The 22583-nt window shown below is 40.0% G+C and overlaps 1 protein-coding gene across 3 annotated transcripts in view; it reads right to left on the reverse strand.

Moving 5' to 3' along the window:
* Positions 1–22583, reverse strand: part of FAT3 (FAT atypical cadherin 3) — a 516537-nt gene that overhangs the window by 164775 nt on the left and 329179 nt on the right. For all 3 annotated transcript variants that reach the window (XM_090265750.1, XM_090265749.1, XM_090265748.1), the window contains exon 3: positions 22521–22582. In XM_090265750.1, coding sequence (XP_090121876.1) covers positions 22521–22582 — 62 coding nt within the window. The remainder of the gene's footprint in view (positions 1–22520; position 22583) is intronic.

Here is a 22583-nt window from a genome sequence, read left to right on the forward strand (position 1 = left end):
GATTATATGTTTCTAAGCATTTATCCCTTTCATCCAGGTTGTCCAGTTTGTTGGCATATAGTTGTTCATAATATTTTATTACAATCTTTGTATTTCCTTGGGGTTGGTTGTTATTTCTCCTCTTTGATTTCTGATTTTATTTATTTGGGTTCTTTCTCTTTTTTTCTTGATAAGTCTGGTTAAAGGTGTATCTCTCCTGTTTATCTTTTCAAGGAACCAGCTCTTGGATTCATTGATCTTTTGTATTGCTTTTTAAGACTATTCATTTCTGCTCTGATCTTTATTACTTCCTTCTTTCTATTTAACTTGGGCTTTATTTGTTGTTCTTTTTCAGGTTTCTTTAAGTGTGAAGTTAGATTTTTTTTTCTTTTTTTTTTTTAATTTTATTTTTTGTTATTCAATCACAGTTGTCCCATTTTCCCCCCATTGCTCCCTTCTCCCACAATTATATCCCTCCCCGTTGTCCATGTCCATGAGTCATTTATATACGTTCCTTGACCTGACCCTTCCCTTACTTATCCCCCTTCTCTCCCTCCCCGCTCCCCCCTACTGACTACTATTCTAGTCTTTGCCTATTTAGTTCGTTTGTTTGTGTTGCTCTTTAGTTTCCTGTATTGGGTGATATCATATGGTATTTTGCTTTCTTTGCCTGGCTTATTTCATTAAGCATAATTCTCTCTAATTCCATCCATGTTGTTGCAAATGGCAGGGGTTCCTTCTTTCTTTCTGCTACATAGTATTCCATTGTGTAAATGTACCACAGTTTTTTGATCCACTCATCCACAGACGGGCACCTAGGCTGTTTCCAGCACTTAGCTATTGTAAATAGTGCTGCAATGAACATAGAGGTGCATAAGTTCTTTTGAATTGGTGTTTCAAGATTCTTCGGGTATAATCCCAATAGTGGAATCACTGGTTCAAAAGACAGTTCCATTTTTAATCTTTTGAGGTAATTCCATACTGTTCTCCATAGTGGCTGCACCAGTCTGCATTCCCACCAACAGTGCAGTAGGGTTCCCGTTTCTCCACATCCTCGCCAGCACTTGTTGCTTGTTGATTTGTTGATGATGGCCATTCTGACAGGTGTAAGGTGGTATCTCATTGTGGTTTTTACTTGCATCTCTCTGATGGCCAATGATGTTGAGCATTTTTTCATGTGTCTATGGGCCCTCTGTATGTCCTCTTCGGAGAAGTGTTTGTTCAGGTCCTTTGCCCATTTTTTAATTGGGTTGTTTGTTTTCTTGATGTTGAGTCGTATAAGCTCTTTATATATTTTGGAGATCAGTCCCCTGTCTGTGATGTCATTGGCAAATATGTTTTCCCATATGGTTGGTTTCCTTTTCATCTTGCTGATGTTTTCTTTTGCTGAGCAGAAACTTTTTAGTTTGATGTAGAAAGTTAGATTGTTTACTTGAGCTTTTTCTTTTTCATTGAGGTAGGCCTGTAATGCTATGAATTTCTCTCTTAGGATTGCTTTCCCAGTGTCCTAGATTTTGGATTGTTGTGTCCTCATTTTAATCTGCTTCAAGGTATCATTTTATTTCTTCCTTGATCTTGTTGTTGAACCATTCATTATTTAATAACATGTTACTTAGCTTCCATGTCTTTGCAGGTTTTTCAGTGTTCTTGTAATTGATTTCTAGTTTCATAGCATTGTGATCAGAGAAGATGCTTGATATGATTTAAATTTTCTTAAATTTATTGAGACTTGTTTTGTTTCCTAACATGTGATCTATCTTAGAAAATGTTAATGTGCACTTGAAAAGTATGTATATTCTGCTGCTTTGGGATGAAATGCTCTGAAGATATCAATTAAATCCATTTTATCTAGCATGTTGTTTAAGGCTACTGTTTCCTTGTTGATTTTCTGCCTAGAAGATTTATCGATTGAAGTCAATGGTGTGTGAAAATCCCAGACTATGACTTTATTTCTGTTGATCTCTTCCTTTATGTCCATCAAGATTTGCTTCACAAATTTAGGTGCTCCTATGTTGGGTGCATAAATGTTTACTAGGATTATATCCTTTCATTGGGTTGTTCCCTTTATCATTATGTAGTGTCCTTTGTCCCTTACTATAGCCTTGGTTTTTAAAGTCTGTTTTTTCAGATATGAGTACTGCTACCCCAGCTTTTCTTTTCTTTTCCATTTGCATGAAATATCTTTTCCATCCCTTCACTTTTAGTCTGTATGTATCTTTTGATTTGAGATGGGTCTCTTGGAGGCAGCATATATATAGGTCTCATTTTCTTATCCATTCAGCTACCCTATGCCTTTTGGTTGGAGCACTTGAGCCATTTACATTTAAGGTGATTATTGATATATATGCGTGTAGTGCCATTTTATTATTAGACTGTTTTCCTCTGTTTATTATTATTTTTGTTTTTTTGTTTCTCTTTTTCTTCTTCTTAAAGCAAGCCCTTAACATTTGTTGTGGTACTGATTTGGTGTTAACAAACTCCTTTAGCTTCTTCTTGTCTGGGAAGCTCCTCATTTCTCCTTTGATTTTAAATGATAACCTGTTTGGTAAAGTAGCCTTAGTTGTAGGTCCTTGCTTTTCATCACCTTGAGTATATCATGCCACTCACTTCTGGCCTGAAATATTTCTGGTGAGTAATCAGGTAATAGTCTAATTAGTGCTCCCTTGTAGCAAACTACCTGCTTTTCTCTTGTGGCTTTTAGGATTATCTCCTTGTCTTTCAGCTGTCCTTCTAATTATGATGTGCCTCTGTGTAGGCCTCTTTGGGTCCAACTTATTTGGGACTCTCTGAGCTTCCTGAGGGTGTATCTTTTTCCTTCACCAAATTAGGGAAGTTTTCAGTCATTATTTCTTCAAATAGGTTCTTGATCCCTTGCTTGCTCTCTTCTCCTGGTATTTCCATGATGCAGATGTTGTTCCACTTCAAAATGTTTCTTAAGCTCTCTTCATTTTTTAAAAATTCATTTTTCTTTGCCTGGGTGTTTTTCGTTTATGTTTTTTGTCTACCTTGTCTTCCAAATCACTGATGCAATCCTCTCCTTTATCTAACCTACTGTTTATTCCTTCTATGTTTTTTGTTTATGCTTTTGAGTACTGTTACAATCATTACTCTAAACTCTCTATCTGATAAATGGCTTGCATTCATTTCATCTAGTTTTTTCTGAAGAATTCTCTTGTTCTTTCATTTGGGCTCTGTTTCTTTGTCTTTCCATTTTGACTGCTTCTTTGTATTTTCTGTTTTAGTTGTTAAACCAATAACTCATTTAAATAGATCAGTTGTTAAACTAATCTAGTTGTAATCAGCAGTTGGGCTTAAGGAGTATAGGGTGGGGTAGAGTAATTCCTGTAGTTAGGGCTATTGCTTCCCCTCAGGCTGATGCCACTTGGAAGGCAGTGCTCTGCCTGAGAAAGATGGCTCCTGCAGTATGGGGGATGACTCAGCACAGGGATCCTGGCTGCTGTTCCTTCAGTTCTTTCCCATAGCCACCAACCCTAGACTCTCCTCAAGCATCTCTAGTCCACTCTGCATTCCCTGTGCTATCGCCTAGGGTAAGTGGCTCTTTAAGAGGCTCTGCTTCTCCAGCCCTCTCTCTCTGGCAGACAGAAACTCTGCTTTTCACAGATAGATGTTATCTGGGTTCCTTTCCGGCTCTTGCGCTGTAGGCTAGGGAGCCCAGCTTGGAGTTTAGACCTTACACTTCTCAGTGGAACCCCCCAGCCATTGAAATATCCCTCCTACTCTTCAGCTGCCCATGGGATCCCAGCCAGCCCCTTCATGTCCCCTCTGCACTTCTAACCAGTCACGTTGTGGTGAAGTGTTTTCTTTTGTCGGTCTGTAGTTATAAGGCTTTTTGCCAGCTAGTGGTCACCTTGTTATTCAGGATGCTCTCCCCACAATTTAGTTGTAATTCCAGATTGGTCCTGGGAGGAGGTTACTATAACTTCCACTTAATTCTCTGTCACCTTTGATCTTCCATATATGTCTGTACATAACCTCATATATCATTTACATTTTCCAGTCATTTTGAACACAGCAGTATCAAACCAAGGTTTGTTGTCAGGTGGATGACAAAGCCATTCCAGAAAATTCTATATTCTACTAACATAGTTAGCCATCTTATCTGTAGGAAGGTGAGTCATCTCAGCATACTGACAGACCTGTGAGATGGGATAAAATGGCTCACCTTTGGAAGTACAAATACAATGCACACACTTGCATGTTAGCATGGATGTATGTTAGCTGAAGTGCTGAATACGCATCTTCAATGGAAGGCAAACAGGTGTATTTAACTATGGATATTGCTGCTTTCCCTAGTCCTCAAAATGCCCTTTGGCTTTCGCATCCATTGAGCAAAATATTCACTGACTATGCTAGGACTATGCTAGCTATTACAAACAATGAAATATGCAGAGTTTTTCCTTGAAAAATAAGGAAATTAATAATAGTTGACATCTCTACATGATTATGATTCAGTTGGGATAACAGATTCATCAGATCAAGAGGCGCTGGTAAGTGAATTGCCTACTCCACATGGTCAAATCCCAAGTACACATTCAGTGAAGAAGAAAATTAAAATACATGGACTCTAGGCCAAACTCACCTGTGTTAGAAACACAGCAGTTACCACAGTGGTCCCAACATGCAGAATCAAGAACTTTATGGAAATGAATAAATCTAAAATACATGTAAATTTACAACAAAAAGAAGGAAAGTTATCTTTCTATATTTTTTTTTTCAGAAAATGCTTATAAAGTCTTCTGTTTTGCACATGACAAGAGTAGACTAATCCTGAGATCATACTCTGATGTTGAATGACAAGAGACTAATTAAACCTGATGACTACATCATTTCATCTACAGGGGAGAATAACAGGTGAAGCCAAGCACATTTATGATATCTTTATAGGTCTGCTGCTGAATATTAGCTTCTGACAACTGTAGGTAACAGCTACCCTTGTTCCTCCCTCGAGTCTCATTCAATCCCCAAATTTTGCCCATTTTCCCATGTCTCTTTCATCTTATTGCTATCCCTACCTGTGTGTGACTGGGTAGCAATCCTCTCATACCTGGATCTTGCCTTCTCCTAACTTGCTGGCTTGCTCTCAGTCCCTTTCTTACTCTGAAGTCCCCTTTTACTAGATAAATGATCTTTATATACAACTTCCATCATGTCATCATTCTGCTCAAAAACCTTTTATTGCTCTGTATCTCCTTATGTTTCTAGTCTCTCCCTGCATTGATCTCCAAATCCTATTTCCCTTGGCAATTAGGCTACTCTAGTCCCAATCATGCAAGGGTGCCATATCCATCCCTCCATACTTGGATCATAGATCATACATGTGCTCTCATCTTCCATGAAGTCCCTCCTGATAAGTCCAGCCCTTAACTCTTATAGGACAATACAAGTTGTTTCTCACAACTGGACATAATTTTGTTACATACTATCCTATAGTTAAGTATTGTATTACTCATGTTACTCTGGTGTCCCCAACTGTTTTAGGGTAACCTTGTGATCAACATGTTTTATATATTGGAAGTACTCATGTGTATGTATGAGTGTGTGTGTGCATACACATATATGTATCTATATTTATTGTAGTAACCATGGGCTGTTAACTAAATCTCACACAAAATATTTGCATATTCTCACAAGTAATAATTTACATAGATTTAATATAAATTTAAATATTCCAAGAGCATTCTGTTACATTTATTGATAAACTAGCTTTTTAAAAAGTAGGCTTATTGCCCTGTAAGTGCCAAATGAAATACAAGAAAAACTTAAGGATTTGTAAGGTAACTGCAACAATTTCCTGCTTTTAAAAAAGCAGTAAAATTACTAAGACCATGGTTTCTGAACAGTTGGAAATTTACCTTCAGGATTGATTAATTAATTAATTAATTCAACTAAATAGCTCCAGAATGCCGATTAGATGTCAGGTACTATGTCAGGTATCAAGGACATTATTGGTATCAAACCTCTTGGTAGATAATTTCTACTAAGCCAAACAAAAATTAAATTTCATAGAAGAAATATATATGCAAACTGACAGATATTCCAAAGTCTAGTGTGAGCTGAATTAGTCTAAGGGACAAATTTTGTTTTCCTGATTTAAAAGAACAACAACAAAAAAACACTCTTGTTCCTGCCCTGTTTGGTTTCTGTTTCAGCTTCTACAATGGACAGACACAGTTTGACTGACTTTGGTTAGAGCTATTTAATTGTCATAGACCTACTCAATTTTTCTCTATTTCTATCCTTTTTTTTTGTGTTAGGGGATTATGATATGGATGGCTTGGAGGACAGAGATTGGGAAAGCCAGTACACTAAGCCCCAAATTTTAGTGTGGGAAGTAAAGTTTCTCTGCTTTTTAATGAATTCTTGGACAACCCCATGGCTTTGCTCCAAAACATCCTGCTTGAAGTAGAGGATTATCTTACATGGGTCATTACACTTCCAAGCTTTAAGCCTCAGAAAGAGCATTAAAGTAAAATTCCCTGCACCTTATAGGCAGAACATCATGACACCCAAAAGATGTGAAAGTGCTAATGAATTCTGAGCAATAACATTATCACCACTGTATACTTATTGAATTCAACAGGGTGCTAAGTCCTGTACAGACAGATAATACAAGCAGTCCCTACAAAACAAAAAACAAAAAAAAAAACAAAAACAATAGCAATAGTCTTATAAGAACTCTAACATTCTATTACCAGACTTCTTAGAAACAGTCTCCGCTTTTCAAAAGTATCTTCAAGGCTCTCTATGCTTTGGTTTAACTTAAAAGTTGCCTGATTTTCTATAGTTCCTATTTATGAATATGGCCAAGTCTCCCAATTTCAAGATTACCATAAGAATGCTGTAGGCATTAAACTGAAGAACTTCATCCCTTCGCAACTGGAAAGGACAAATGAAGTTTTCTGAGGAATATTAAATAAATCTGTTGTAAAATATGATATACATACTATTGTTTTTAATTCAACTGGGGAAGTATGTGTTTTTAAAATTGATAATATTGCTTTTTATAAACTAGTCTTCAACTTTCTTGAAAAAAAAAGGTATAGATTTAAATGCCAACATTACATTATAGTTTAGCCTAAAATTAGAGTGCAGATATTCAAAGTTAAAACATGAAGCAAATTTTCTATTTTTAACAAATCTAGAGACAAACAGAGGAAAAATTAAAGTACAATACATCCAAGATGTACTTGCAAGAAGCAGTATGCATGTGGATGAGCACAAAGAATAACTTTGCATATACAAAAACTAATTGAATTTCAGAATCCTAACTTTCTTTATTTAAGTGCCAGCCCATCAGGGTTATAAGAAAAAAAAATTAAGTGCCTTAGAGAAAATGGGTTATAAACTGTCATTGTTGAGTTTAGTGTTCTGACAACTTTGGAAGTAGCTATACTGTAATTTCCCAAGTTGGTAGCTAAAATAATGGAACATCTGGATGCTATTGATATGCATGACAATCAAGAGAAAAGCAGTGGGAACAATGCGTTTCCTTTGATTATTATAATTCTTTGTGGTTTTGAACTCTTGGTCCAAACCTCGGTTGTGGCAGTCAAGGGCAACTCCCCTCTCAAAGATTCACCTATCATTCCCAACCCTATGAGTCCATCTCTGGGCCTGCTCATTGCTTCCAGCAGCTTCACTTCCCATTGGCTTGCCTTCATACTCTACTGTCAGACCTCATGGCTGGACACCTGTGTGAAGTGGTAAGCAGTGTGCAGGGTCAATGTAAACTGGTCAGCATGCTGATTTCAACCTCATATGCTGGTCTGGCCTTTGGAAGTGAAGACATCTCCAGAAAATGTCATTTAGTAGGTAACCACAGAGTCCAGTGCATTCTATTCTGGGAACAAGTAACCCTATTGTGGATGACATAATGAAGTTCAACTGTATCTATAAATGATTCAGACAGATTGTCTTACAACTGGCAGCCTCATAGATGGTGTTTCCTCCTACAGTTTCTGAACTAGTTTTGCCATTTGTCAGATGTCTATAGTTATATACTATATTGTTAGAAATATCTGGGCACAGGGCTACATAGCTAAAGCTTCTCCCAGATAAGAACTAATTGTAACTGAGATTCATTTTCTCCTTCCTATATCTAACTACAACAGAGAGGAGGGGAAAACTTTTATTCAATACAGTCCAGCAAATATCTATGAGTACTTTGAGTCTAATAGGTACAACCTCAGTGCCAGGAGAAAGAGAAAAAATAGTCATTAAGGACCTTGTAATCTACGGTCTCACAATAGACACAATTTCATGAATTACATATTTCTTTACATTTTTACCCTCAAAAAAGGATATTCCATAAAAGCATATTATTTTTCTTGCCCTTCCTTACTAAAAAATATGTTTCAAGGTTGTCTGAAAATGGAGTCTCTCTGAGTGCAAAGATGACTTATTCTTGGCTTGCATGCCTGAGTCTTTCCAGAGTCCCTTTTATTTAACAGCTTCAAGTTAGAGCTGATGTGGCATATGGAAGGGCTGCCCTTCTTTCTACATGGTCTATGTGCATCATTTGATGGGATTTTTCTTTTAAACATGGGAAGGCATATGTGTCCTCTCAAAGACATGTCAAGTTTCAGCTACAATTTGGTTTGGATCTCTTCCCTCATTTTACACCACAACTTGTCACTGGTACAGAATGCACACAGCAATGCCAAATGTGAATGTTGCTTGCATGCCCACATTTGCCAAATATTAACTGAGATCTTTAATTTGGGATTTCATAGTCTGTCATCCTGTTCATGATTTCTAAGGTACTTTTTAGTGCTGCAATTTTATGATTCTGTGGGACTTTTTTGTACTTTTGTGAAAAGATGGTACAACAAATCATTTTTCCTTCAATGAGAAAATGTTACAAGGTATAATATTAATATACACCAGAATACTACCATATTTTACAGTGGAAGAGAGAGGAGTAGTTCATATTTGTGCATAAAACATTCAGCTGTCTAAATTACCATATTTAGTTTACAGGTTCAGATTTCTGATGTAATTTTCCAGAGGACCCAAGTTAATATGCAGCAGTCTTTTTCTTCAAGTGTTTCAGAGATATTGATGTACAAATTTTCTTACACTGTACATTTTTTCTTGCAGTAAGTGAATGCTATAATGTAAAGTATTGCACTCCAACCAAGGGAGGGATTTTTGCTCCTCTTAGTGTGTGGTCAGGTCAAATGCCTGATATAACCTGCTAAATGACAGTATATTATGCCCAGGGTCTTTCTTTCAGGTGATCCACAGGCAAAAAACAGGGTAAGTAAACACCTGCCTGAAATTGGGCACTGAACCAACACTGTAGAAGTATGAACAAGGGACTGGGCTGTATCAATGCAATCTTCCTAAAAACGTGACAGTTCATTACTTAAGGTCATTAAAAACCCTACCACATACAATCTCATGCAAATGAAAAAAAACAAAAACCAAAACCCATAAAACAAGTCGAATGTGAATTGGTTGATATAAAAATATGCCACAAATAAATTGATAAATTGCAAAAGGGGGGGTTACAAAATAATATGCAGAGTATTATTTCAATCTTTTTGACAAGTCGGATGCAGGATTATGTGTAATATGTGAGCTTAAAGAAGTTATAAAAGTTTACATTCCAAAATGTAAAAAGTGATCATTATAGCATGGGAATTATGAGTGTTACACTTTTCTTTTTTGCTGATCTCTCTCTCTCCTTTTTTTCTTTTTACCCAAACATGTATTCTATATTACATATTTCTGGCACAACATAGATACATGTTTCTAATTATTCTATAATTAAAAATAACTATTTTTAAAAATCCTGCCATAAGCACTATGTACTTTCTAAAAGAAGAGTGTGGAAATAGAATCTAATTTTCTCTCTTTTACCGAGGTATATATACACATGCTTTAAACCATTAGAAATTGAGTTCACTCTTCCTTACATATTGATGTCCTTGTGATATGACAGGAACTTTTAAATGAGTTGCTCCTGGAAGTGTCATTTTTGGTAAATGGTTTTGTGCATGTATCAAAGCACACATCATAGGTCTGTCACGGCCTTGCACAGAGAGATTTGTAATTCTTCATCCTGAGGTGGGACAAGCATGTTCTGGCTACTGCTGATAAAGACAGAACAACGTCTACTGATGTAAAATACTAAATAAAAACCCCATTACATCCTCTAGCTGAAAGCAAACCAGCCCATCTTGAATTCCTGCATCTCACAAGAATCTGTCTACTGTAGCCCTGTCTCCCTGCTGGCAAGGCTATAATGCTGTCTTAAATTGAGCTGCAGACATTCTGCCTTCTCCTTCACTTGATGAGAAGAGGTCTAAGGCCTTTGATAGTCATAATGGAACATGTAAGGATAAGACTTTGCCAAACTTATTTTCTAGTGGCCAAGAGGCTGTCCCCATACCACAAAGAGAAAATTTCAGTGAGTTTGTAACCATATAGGATACCAAAAGTTTTCACAGCAATGAATGGCAAGAGCAAATTAAGTGCCTCTCTATACTGAGAAAGTTAGAAAACATTCCTCTTTTTCAGAACACAGTGTTTAACTGGTAAGAAGCCCCCTGCTCTGAAGGTACTAGTTGCCTAATTTAAATTGCCTGCATGAAGCTTCTTAAGAGTTTTTAATGTGTACTCATACATTTTTTAAAAATATCGAGCTTTTTCTATTTTATTTGAAAGTAGTATCCTAAAAGTAGATTTAATCTCAATTACATAATAGCAATGTATACATTAGCACAGAGTTTAGCCCCATATCCAATTTTGAAAATTATCAGCAAAAGTGTATTGTGGCATGCCAGGAATTATAACAGGGTACCTCATGAAAAATCTACAATATTCCTTCTGAGTAATATACTTATGACCTCCTGAGGATGATAGGTTTCAGGTAAATAAATGTAATTTAGGGACTTTTTAGGCTCCAAATACATGCTGGATTGGCAAGCAACTTCTGTGCTGACTGGGATGCAGTGGGCAAAGCCTTTCCCCTTCCTGCCTGTCAGCTGACATGGTGGGACCCCTAAAAACTCATGCCGCAGCACCTCTTTTCTGGGGATTTCTGGGCAGTGCAGGTCATTGTAACCCAGCAAGCATGGGTTATCTGGCTTGTGGGTTACCTGGAGCCCTAAACTTGAAGTTCAACCACCATTCATTGAGCGTCTGTGATGTCCCAGGTATTGCTTCAGGTGCTGCAGGGACTCCTCAGTTCTGGCCTCCAACCCTACTGCTGACCTTTCAGAAAGGGAGGGCTAGGTAGGGGGAGGACCCAGGACCCCTTGGGAGCTCATCCTGTGGCTTGCTAACAACGCTGAGATCAGCAGGAAGAAGAGGAGCATGGAACTAGTAAAGGCGATGAATTTTGAATTATGGTATCTGTCACATATTAACCAAGCTGTGGGTTGCCTCCACTGAGAATCTCCAGACTAGTTGTGGCCGGTTTATTATCTCTACACAATAAAGGTACTTGACATCTGAATAAAACAGAAAAAAATCCCATTATGTGTTTAAATATTAAACACACTTACTGCATTAGCAACTAAATGCAACTTAGGGCCTTAAAGTGGTTATAATTCTGGGGAGAGTGTGGTGATTAATGATGAGACCGGGAAGGCCTGAAGATGGCTAACCTGGAAAAATGAGGTACCTGTCCCATGCTAGTTTCAGGAACACTTACTTTATTGAGACCTTAGATTCTTGGGAATGCTGCAGCTCTGCCACTGAGCTTAGATGCCTTCATTTCCACCTCTGATTCTGACTGAGAAAGCCAGGGGACTGTCAATCCTCCAGGGGAGCCCCAGTGATCCCCTTCATAACCAGGTCAGATGCCTGGTGGACTCCCCTCTCAGTCTATCTTAGGAGAATGAGCTGTTCCAGCTGACATGGTCATGATCTATTTAAATGGATGTTGGCAAATGGAAGATGATAAATCTCTGAAACTTTGGGCTCTTGTTCAGAAAAGGAAGGAAGGAATTAATATTTTGCATGCAGACCATGTGTCAGGAACGACACCAGGTACAATCATCGATGCTCTCTCATGAATAATACTTTAACCATAAGTATATTCAACAACTATGAGCCAAACTATAAATACAACGCATAGTGAAATGCACTAAGGGTTCTGAATTCTGCCACAAGAAGACTGCTTCTGGAATCACAAGGAAAAATTTTAAACTTCTAGTCATAATGGTAACGTATATGAAACACTCAATATGTGCTCTGTACATGCAACATGCCAATCCTCACAAAATCTTATGAAGAAGTTATTATTATTATTGTCCTAATTTACAGGAGAGGAAACAGGCTAGATGAAAAAAGGTTACAGAGCTAGTGAGTTGTGAGCTCTGCTTGCCTGTCTCTAAATCCTATACTTTAACCCTTTCTGTCTATATTTGTGGTAAAAGATTAGACTGATATATATTTTGGATTGATATACACTTTAAAAACCCTGGCTGGTTTGGCTCAGTGGATTGAGCGTCGGCCTGCGAGCTAAGTGTCGCTGGTTCGATCTTCCAGTCAGGGCACATCAGAGAAGGAAAACTCTGACTCCAAAAAACCTCCGCTGCCTTGCGGCATACCTCTTCAGGGGAAAGGCTAAGGGAGTAAACCCCGACAGAAAATCCGGAGCCGGAGTCCCTAAGGCGGTTTGACGTTGTAGTCAACACCGGCAACTCCTGCGGCGCACCTGAAGCCAAGCTGTATCGACTCCGTCTTTCCCTTGGACCCTTCAGCTGCGAAGAGAGGGGGGGTCTGCTGCATGGGCAACAGCAGACCCTCCATATCACCCTGCCCAGGCTCTGTAGCTTCAGCTTCACTGGAGAGGACACTCCAGCGTCATCGCAAGATGTCGATTCAACACGGGAGGAGACAGATACCGTGTCACTCCCGAGTCGGACTGCACAGCCATTCTCGGCGGTGCAGATAGACTCTTAAGAAGCTACACCATCGTCTCTCGAGACGGACGGCTGCCGACGACGACGACACTTTAAAAGGGCTATTATAAGAAGGACATTGTTTTATGTGATGTTTTATTTATTACTAAGTCAGATCAAATAATTGTGTAAATTACATACATTAAAAAATAATCAAATTTATTACAGGTTTTCTGAATTTTAAAAGAACTGAGAGTATTTGTCCTAACATAGCAACCTCTTTTCCTTGGCTCTGACACTGAGCAATGCTGGCTCATCTCCCCTGCAGTGATCTGCATCCGGCTGACAACCCTCTCAGCATTTCACTAAACCAGTCTTGCCACAAAATAGATGAGGCTGGTAGCCCCTGATTTACCATGAAAGCGAGTCATTTGAGAGGTCCTAAAACAACAGCTCATTTGCTCACAGCTGTCTGATGAAAGTAGGAGGCAAGCCAAAGTAGTTTTTCCTTTTCATTAGTAGAGACACTTGAGTAGGAATCTCATGTCCTGATCCTGCTGCCATTGCATTTTTTATTTTCCCATAGACGGACTTAAAAGTGCTCAAATGGGCCATGCACATCTGGAGTTAGGCACAGGCTTGGATGGTTTCTGAAAGGCCAAGATGAAATCAAGGTGGACAGATCATTCTGTAGCTCAGAGAGGATGCCGCACGAAATAAACTAGGAAATCAACATGATGGGAAAAGAGGGAAAAGGTGCTTCAGGAGCACAGGACAGAGGGTCCATTTAACATCAGTGCACAAGGGCAGAAGGTAGCCTGGCTTCCAGGATGTATGATCTGCAGTGGGAAGTTCTCACGATTGTTCAGAGCCATGCAAGGAAATCTGAACCTCTTCTCTGAGAAGGGCTAAGCCATTTATGTGACCAGACCTGCTGGGTAAGAGGTTCTCCCCCACGACCCAATCAGCACTGCCCAGGAGAGCATGAAGGAAGCAGCAGCATAGCACCTAATGCAGAAAGCATTCACAAGCAAACACAAAAGCAGAGCCCCCGCTCCCTGCAGCCTGTGTGCCCAGCTCAACAAACTGTGACCTGCCAGGAGCAAGTATTGGTGGGAAGCAGCCTTGAGCAGAGCAAGCCAGCTCATTTCCATTTACACGCTGAGCCAATGGATGGAAGGACGTTCCCAGGTCCAAGGTAACAGGTTTCATTTACTGTTGCACTGCTAATTAGGATTCAGATTCAAGGGGGAGCAAAACAAATGCAACCTTTCACTACCAGGTAAATTAGAGGTGGTTATTTATGGAATCAAGGCTTTATTCCAGACGACTCTCCCACTGTGTTTGCCCGCAGATTATTAACTTGGAAGCTAACCAGGGACACAGACAAGCAAGCCTAAGAAGTGAAGAACTGCCAGGGGTTATGGGGCGCGCAAAGCAGGTAGGAGGCCCAGGAAATCTGTGTAATCCAGGGATCCAGAGCACTACTTCCCTTCCTTGGTTCATATGCAGAGGGGGTGGAAAGACGCCCTCAGCTGAGATGCTAACCAAGTCCTCACCTGCTCTCATTTCCAACTTCAACAAGGTCTCTTAAGAGATCCTGGGTGAACTCATTTCTTATATTTCTATGGGTCCAAAGGGGCACATTGTGAAAAACTGTGGGGCAGAGAATGACAGGAAATGAATTGTATTCTATAATACCTGTGAATTATTTTATTGTGAGAGGATTACAAACTGTGAGGCAAGTAAGAAAAATATTCCTTTATATCAAATGTTGCAAAACAGGGGTTCATTGGTGTATACAGTGTTCAAAACGGAGATATCCACATTTACTATAGAGGGATTTAACATATAAATCCAACTTTGTTGTTTAGGAAAAAATGAGTTTCCCGTGAAACTGGGCCCAGCTGTTTTCACACCTGCCACTGGCCGAGCCTGTTTAGAAGGGGCAGGTGAAATCTACCATACTTCACCCTATTCCCCACTGCACACATGCCACTCCTCTGAATACCTGTCTAGCCCTGTGGGCATTTTGCAATCTCTGTTCTGAACAAACTATCTTTGAAAATTAATATTTGCTTTGAGAAATTCATTTGTGTTTCTGATTCAAAATTGACTCTTTGGTAAGTTGGGAAATACATCTGCCATTCACACTGCTGGGAAGATCTCACAAAGGATGGCTCTCAAGGGCTCATGCCAACCGGAACTGTACCACAGGAAGTGGAACGGTGGCCCTTGTTCCTACCTCATACAGATGTGTGTCCACATGTGTATGCACACATGCCACCATCGCCACAACTACCTCTGCCACCACTCCTTCCTGTGTAACTGGACTAGGCTAGGCATCTGAAGGCCACCCCCACATGTTGTGCTGAAACCCTCCAGGGCACTGTTTCAGACTTAAAAAAATTGGCTGCTGAGAAGGGGTTTATGCCTGAGCAAGAACAATTCCCATGGGCGAGGCTTTAGGATTTTGGGCAAGTTGGGCTGGAAACCCTCACTGAGGCATGTGAAGGAGGCCAGCACTCAGAAAAGTGGGGCCTTGAGGGGAGGTAAGCAGTGAGAAGCCATCGTATGCCCTGAGGGCCTTCTGTGAAGACTTTAACTTGTAGCATGGAGCCTGGGACATGGAAATGACCATAATTAGGTGGAAGTTTTATTCCCCTAGGCTGTAATTATAGTTGCCCTAGTCTCTTAACAAAATCTGACACATTTAGATAGCCTTGTGAGGTGGTGAGGGAGAAAAGAGGGAAGAGGCCTGGCCAGGAAATGAAGTCTGGCCTTCTGTAGTTTGCTCGGGGTTGCCATAACAGAGGATAAACACTGGATGGCTTACATGTCAGAAATTCATTTTCTCACAATTCAGAAGGCTAGACATCTTGAGGTCAAGGTGTTGACAGGGTTGCTTTCTTCTGCAACCTTTCTCCCTGGCTTGCAGATGGCTGTCTTCTCCCTGTGTCTTCACAGGCTCTTCCTTCTATAGGTGCTTGGTCCAAAGTTCCTTTTCTTATAAGGACACCAATTATACTGAATTAGGGTCTACCCTAAAGAGCTCATTTTAATTTAATTACCTCTTTAAAGGACTTAAAATAAGGTAACTTTCTTAAGTGCTGGGGATTAGGACTTCAACATACAGCTTTTGGGAAGGTGTAATTCAGCCCATAATACCTGGTCTATAGTCACTCTTCTGCTGGAGTCCAAGCTGATACTCAGAGTGGGCACAGCATCCTCTCAGTAGACTCTGTCCTGGAGCTCAAGGAAGTGCCCAGTAGCAGAGGGAGCCCCTGTCCAGAGCTGGGTGGGCAGCAAAGGGCAGAGCAGCAGGTGCTGAGGAGCAGCTGAGAGAGCGGGAATGGACAACCAAAGAAAACAGAAGAAAACCTCCTCTCCTCATGCTGATCCTTCAGTGTAGGCTGCCCTGACACCTGGTAACTCTGTTAGAAAATGAGACTAGGAACAGATGATTCAATTTGCCACATTTCAGTATGCTGATGGATGTTAAGGGCCATATGTGCTCCATAAAGGGAGGAAGACCAATAGTGGACACTACTATGAAGTGATTATGTGTCCTTGGACCTCTCTCTTCTCTTTTCTCAGTCTCAGCATCTGCATATACATGATGGAAGAGAAGCAGTTTGGATGATATGAATGAAGAACAGCTCCTTGAGTGCAGGACAGCAGCTAACTGTAGTAGCTCATGAATAATCAGCAGTTTCATCTCTAATGATCTTCAGTGTAAAAGGCAAAGAAGAAACACTCACTTTAATAACAGAATCTTCATGCCTACCCCCAATGCCAGGCCAAGAATAAGCATTTGATAAAGGTTTTTTTTTAATACATGAGGGAAAAAGAGTGAGTTTCCATTAACTGAAGTTGATACAACATGAATATGAACAATTACGGCTTGAAAAGACATGGGTCTAGAAGTAGAGAACAGAGGAGAGGGTGCCATGCTCTCTTATGAGTTCTGGAAAACAGAATTCATGCCCAGTTCTCCTTCTGAGTTCCGAGCCTGCTACAGGTGCTGCGTATGTGCTCCCAATCCTGTTACAGGTGCCATGTATGGGCTCCTGAGCCTGCTACAGGTGCTGTGTATGTGCATGTATACCATCTCTTTTGAGGGCCTACTGGTACTTCTTGCAAAGTTTCCTGACAGTGGAAGGAAGAAGAACCCAATGAGAGAACCTTCCATTTCTCTTGGAGTTAAATTATTAAGTATGGATTTCTTAATGGGTTGAAATGAGCCTGTGATTCTTCACCTACAGAAATTACAATAATTTCCAAAGCAGATACTTATCAAAGTAAGAAACTGCTAAGGCGTGCACTCACTGAAGAAATCAATTTGTGTCCTAAGGCAAGAAAGAAATGTTATAAACACTTTCCAAAATGCAGTATTTTTTTCCTCAGAAAATAAAACTTTAAAAAGGGATGAGAATTTCAGACAGGAAGAAAAACCAGTCACAAGAGGTGCACCTCACAGAGGATGATGATATGGATAAGGATGCTAAAGGGACAGATACTAAATAATTTATATTTCTATAGATCTAGTGTATATTCCTCTGTAATGTGTCTTGCTATTTATACTGACTGCACTATAAAATATCACCACATTCTCTTGGCTGCTTCAAGCACACAGCATAATTTTTCATGTCTTTATGCTGGTGACTGGGTCTTGTCATCTTTTTTGATTTGCAAATAAACTACTCTCTCTGTTCTCTTTTGAAGACTTTTATCAGAACCATCCAGCCTTGAACAGAGAAACGTCTCAAGATCAAGAGGGAGGCAAGCTAATATTCTTTCAGCAAGCAAGATAAAGATTCACACATAATTAAGCCAGGACTATAGTGGATAGATCTTTTAAGAACAGTCAAACTGCTATATGCTATTCAAACTACTGGGGTCAGTACTGAAAAACAAAGGGAACTGACAAGGTATTTGCTGAGGATGAGGGGAAAAGGGAAGGGATAGAAAAGAGAGAGGGACAAATGGCGGTTTAGGAGTGTGTGTGTGCCAGGCCTTTTGTGCAGTTCACCCATGAGGTTGAAGTTAACTGCATTTCACAGATGAGGCCATGGAGATGCAAAGCCAATGGTAAGTAAGTGTGTTTAATTATTTCTGTCTCTGAGATCATGCACTTTACAGTGTGCTAATACTCCCCCTCCATCATCTTGTTGAGGGATAAAATAAAGGACTCTTAGCATAATCACTCATTCATAGGACATTTATTGAGTGCCTCCTATTTTTTCACATATGGGCTAGATGCTCTGAATACAGAGATTGGTAAGACAGTTGGGGCTGGAACACTTACTGTCTAACAGGTGGCATCCTGAGCACTTTTTACCTGTCAGTTCATATACTCTTCATATCAACCCTGTTATGGAATTGTTATCCCCACTTTACAGATGAGGGACAGGGAGTCCAGAGAGGTCCAATAGCCTCTCCAAGCTCTGTGAACAGTCCCAGAATATTATCCGAGGCCTGCCTGAATTTAACATCCACACTTTGCCACACTACTTCCATTCACTAGCTGAAGAAATCAAGTTTCGAGCCCACAAGGAGATTAAGTTTAGGAGGCGAGGAAACAATCTGTACAAGTGGTTACAACATAAGAAAGAAAAACAAAAAACAGTGACTTTATCCCCTTATTTCACAGCTGCATTCTCTGATAACGCAGAAATCGGGGCTAAGTCACAACTATTGATATTTGCTAATACATTAATTCACTATTTAGTTCATGCATCCATTATTAACTTTCTGCATCTCTTTTCTGGAAGTAGGCTTCTATCTCCACTACAATCATAATAGCCCATCAAGGGATGTATATGACTGTGATTAAGTGAGCTGAAAATTCCATATTTTGGGTGTGAGAGACCAGACTAGTATTTTCACATAACAGGCTTCTAAATTAGGCAAGAGTTTAAAACTTAAAATTCACCTAAGAAGTATACACTATACTTGTGATTTTTTAAAAAAGCTCTGTGTCACTCTTACTTCTTTAGCAAGTCCCTTGGATTCTGTTAATAACCTTCCACTTAGAATCAGAGATTTGAGGTGAATGCTTACAGACTCAAAAACCCTACAGCCCATACATGGTCAAGTTAAATATCTTATATCAATGTACAGGCAGAAACTCAACAGTGTATAATTAAAGTGCCTTCTATCATGAGGATAGAAAACGATGAACAAATCATTAATATATTTCTGGTTACCCATTCATAAGTGTACCTGCTAGGTCAGCTTCTAAATGGGTCCTTTCAAGAAAAGAAATTTTATTTTATTGGGAAGGAGAGACATAAAGTAGAGCCAGAAGGTTAATAGGAGTTCACAAGGAATATAGGGTTATCGTAGCAATGAAAGGCTGCCCAGGAAGTTAATCACGCACACCCAGCACTTACAAATGACACAAGTATCAGCAGCTACAAAATCCGTGTAGAGCACAGAACTCTAATCTGCACTCTGGAAGCTATTATTTTATTTATTTTGAGAGGCTGGGCTACAGCAGTATTCTTTCCATGATCCATTTGGAAGAAAAGAAATGAATATCACCCGAACTGTCACAGCAATGTTATACGTAAGAAAGCAATGTGGCCAAGAATTACACAATTGAGGGGCTGGTGGTGGAGATTTAACTAGTTTCTGTAGCAGGAGAGTCGACTGACTGAAAGAGCACGGATGACGAGGGGTCCCTGGGAGCACACAGAGGGAAGCTGGTTTCGTTCAAATGACATACAGTTTCCAAAATTCCCATTCTGAAAACTCAGAAAAGGCAGTGCGCTGCTTCTGGGCCAGGATCATGAGGGATTTGTATGCGACAACAATTCCCTTTGACTCATTGCCCTCAGCCTCTTGAAGTGACTGTCTAGGCCCAACCTGGGACAGCTCCTGTGCAGGGCGCCATGTCAGCAAACTGGGACTTAGGTAACTTTCCTGCCCCTGTAAATGCTCTGCGTGACCTGAAATGCTGTAAATCCAGTCAGCCAACTCCCAACACCAAATGAGCCCTGGGCCTTCTCACCCCAAACCAGGTTACTAAGTGGCCCCAGTCAATCAGACATTTTCTGTTTTTCTCCTCCTTGATCTTTGTCCTGTATACTAGAAAAGCTTTCTGCCTCCCTCCCCATTTTGCAGTTCTCTGAATGGACACAGTGTGCTTCATGAAGTATTAAAGAAAGTGTGTTTCTATCACCTAAGTAGTCTCCTTGTATCATTTTTTAACAACACTCATCCAAACCACCATCATCTCTCACCTGGTTCCCTCTAAAAGACAAAGTCTCTCCACCATTGGCACCCTGCCCAGCCTGCCTCTGCCCAGCAGAGCCACCATCGACCTCTTATCTTGGCAATTTTGTATCACGTCACCCCAGCTTAATGGCTTTCCGCTGCACTCAGAAAGAAATCAGAACCATTACTGCAGGCCTGTTTGCTTTCCCCAACTTAATATACTACCACACTTACCCCCTCCACCTTTCCACTCTTAGTCACATTGGCCTTGGTGGTCATACTGGTCTCGAATAGAACTTTGGCTTTGTGTCACCAAATTGTGTCTCCTTCAGGAGGCCCTCCTAACCAGCCCATTGAATGTAGCCCTCCAGCCCCACTCTCAAGCATTACCATGGACCCTTCTTTAAGTGGCCTTAGAAAGCTTGTATCTAAAGCCATAGTATTTATTTATTTATAATGTGTCTTCCCTTCCTTTGTGTGTACTCTGTGTCCCCAGCATGCAGAGCAGGCCACAACTCCTTCTGCATGTCAGGAACTGGAGCTGCTATCACTTTGGAATATAGAGGGGAAGTTGAAGCTTTAAGAGGGTCCAGGTATTATGACACCATAGTATAATAAATAACACCACAGTGATTATAACTATACTTTACAAAGCACCTGCTTAGCACCAGATATTGGACTGGACGTTCCACACATATTTCATATTTGAACCTCCCAACAGCCCTCTAAGGTTGTTAGCTGCTATGCTGCCCTCCTTCCTTAGGCAGATTAGACCAGATAGTAGGAAATGATGTTCCAGATCCATCTGTGGCAGTCTAAAGAATCAAAATGTAAAGGATGTGAAACCATTAAGGATTCTTTTGGGAAGTAAATTCACATGCCTGGAAAACACTCTTGAGTTGTTCTCTGCAGTCATACTCTGCACCACACACACCATGAAGACACCACCTTTCCAGGGACAAGCCAGTAAGATTCCCCAGCTAATTAGACACCCTCCCTTTTCCCTGCTGGGAGGTAATGGGTTCAACCATCTGAGAGCACAGCCTCTCCAGGATCCCTGGACTCTTGGCTGCAAAGGAAAGGAGCACATAAATATAGAGTGTTATTATTCTGGCAAAGGTACTCCAATTCTGGACCAGGTACATATGGCAGCCTAATAGTATAATTTTGAAAAAAATTATAATAATTATTTTTTGGCAGCCTGGAGTCTTTCATCTTTATAAGATGATACAAATGTTTTAAAAGGATTATTATAATGCTGCATGATAATACTAATAATAATAATAATCACCCTTTATTATGTGTAATGCTTTAAGAGTTTTAAAAATACTTTGATATGAAGTATTTGATCCTAATAGCTATCCTTTGAGGTATATGGAGTAGTAAGTATTTGCTGCATTTCATAGGAAGGAAACTGAGGTCCAGGACAATTAAATGGCTTCTGAGGCTTCATGCCAATCCTAACAGAGCAGCTCCAGGACTCAAGGGCACTAATTTGTAGTCTATTGTTCTTTACATAAGTCATTACTGGGGAACTGACTTAAAGGGGAACACCAGAAGAGATGTGAGGGGCACGTGTGTGTATGTGCATGCATACGTGTATACCAAGAGGACCAGTGAATTCTAGTAAGTCTTTCTTAGAGCCTAAGAGATCATCTTAGAAGCCTGGATGCATTGTAAAACCTTAACAAAGCCCTAACTTCTGAGTATTGTCATCTGTTCCATATCAGACTATCACACTTAAACACAATGCCATACGTATTACTCAGACTTCAAGCTTCCCAATAAAGATAAAGATATTATTTGATAAGTATAGAAAGAATGTTTCACAATGTTCTTCCCTATCTATTTTTTCATCTCTTGCCTTATGGTGTTTTTTTCCCTTTCAGAAATAATGCTCGTTTAGTTTATAATGCTGCTGTTTCTGTCTTAATGAATTATAGGAGTGCATTTTAAAGTTTCAGAAACAGTCATCCTGGACAGTGAATCAACCAGCAATCTTCTCTTCCTCAACCCTCTCCCAGGGGAAAAAAAAAAAAGGAACAAAGCAAGGCACTTCATAAATGCTGCACTTCACTTTCATTGCAGTACTTTCACTCTTTCTCATCCTACATCTGAGGCCGCAGTGGCTCTGGGGGTTCTGCTCCTGAACTTTCTTTTCCTTTTATTGACAACGAGGTCTGAAGTCAAGGCAGAGATGCCCATGCATCTGCTGGTTTTCAGCAAAATGCCAAGGCTGCTTTGCTACCTTGGCTCAGTACAGAGAAGTGCATTCCAGTAATATACTAGAAATGTTCAAATTCAGAACCAGTCAGCCCAAGAGAAACATCTTCACTGAGTGAGCCCATATTCAACTATATTAAAGTTCTAGTTTATGCTGAAGGTTAGGGAAGTTTAGCGGAAATCAGTTTCAATGAATGCCAGCCCCCTCTATGCGCTTACCTCCAGAAAATGTTCTGCCTGCTGTTCTCGGTCCAGTTTCCTTGAAGTGGTTGTAATCAGACC

Source organism: Furipterus horrens, unplaced genomic scaffold (genome assembly GCF_987537825.1).
Source record: "Furipterus horrens unplaced genomic scaffold, mFurHor1.1.pri manual_scaffold_2, whole genome shotgun sequence".
NCBI lineage: Eukaryota > Metazoa > Chordata > Mammalia > Chiroptera > Furipteridae > Furipterus > Furipterus horrens.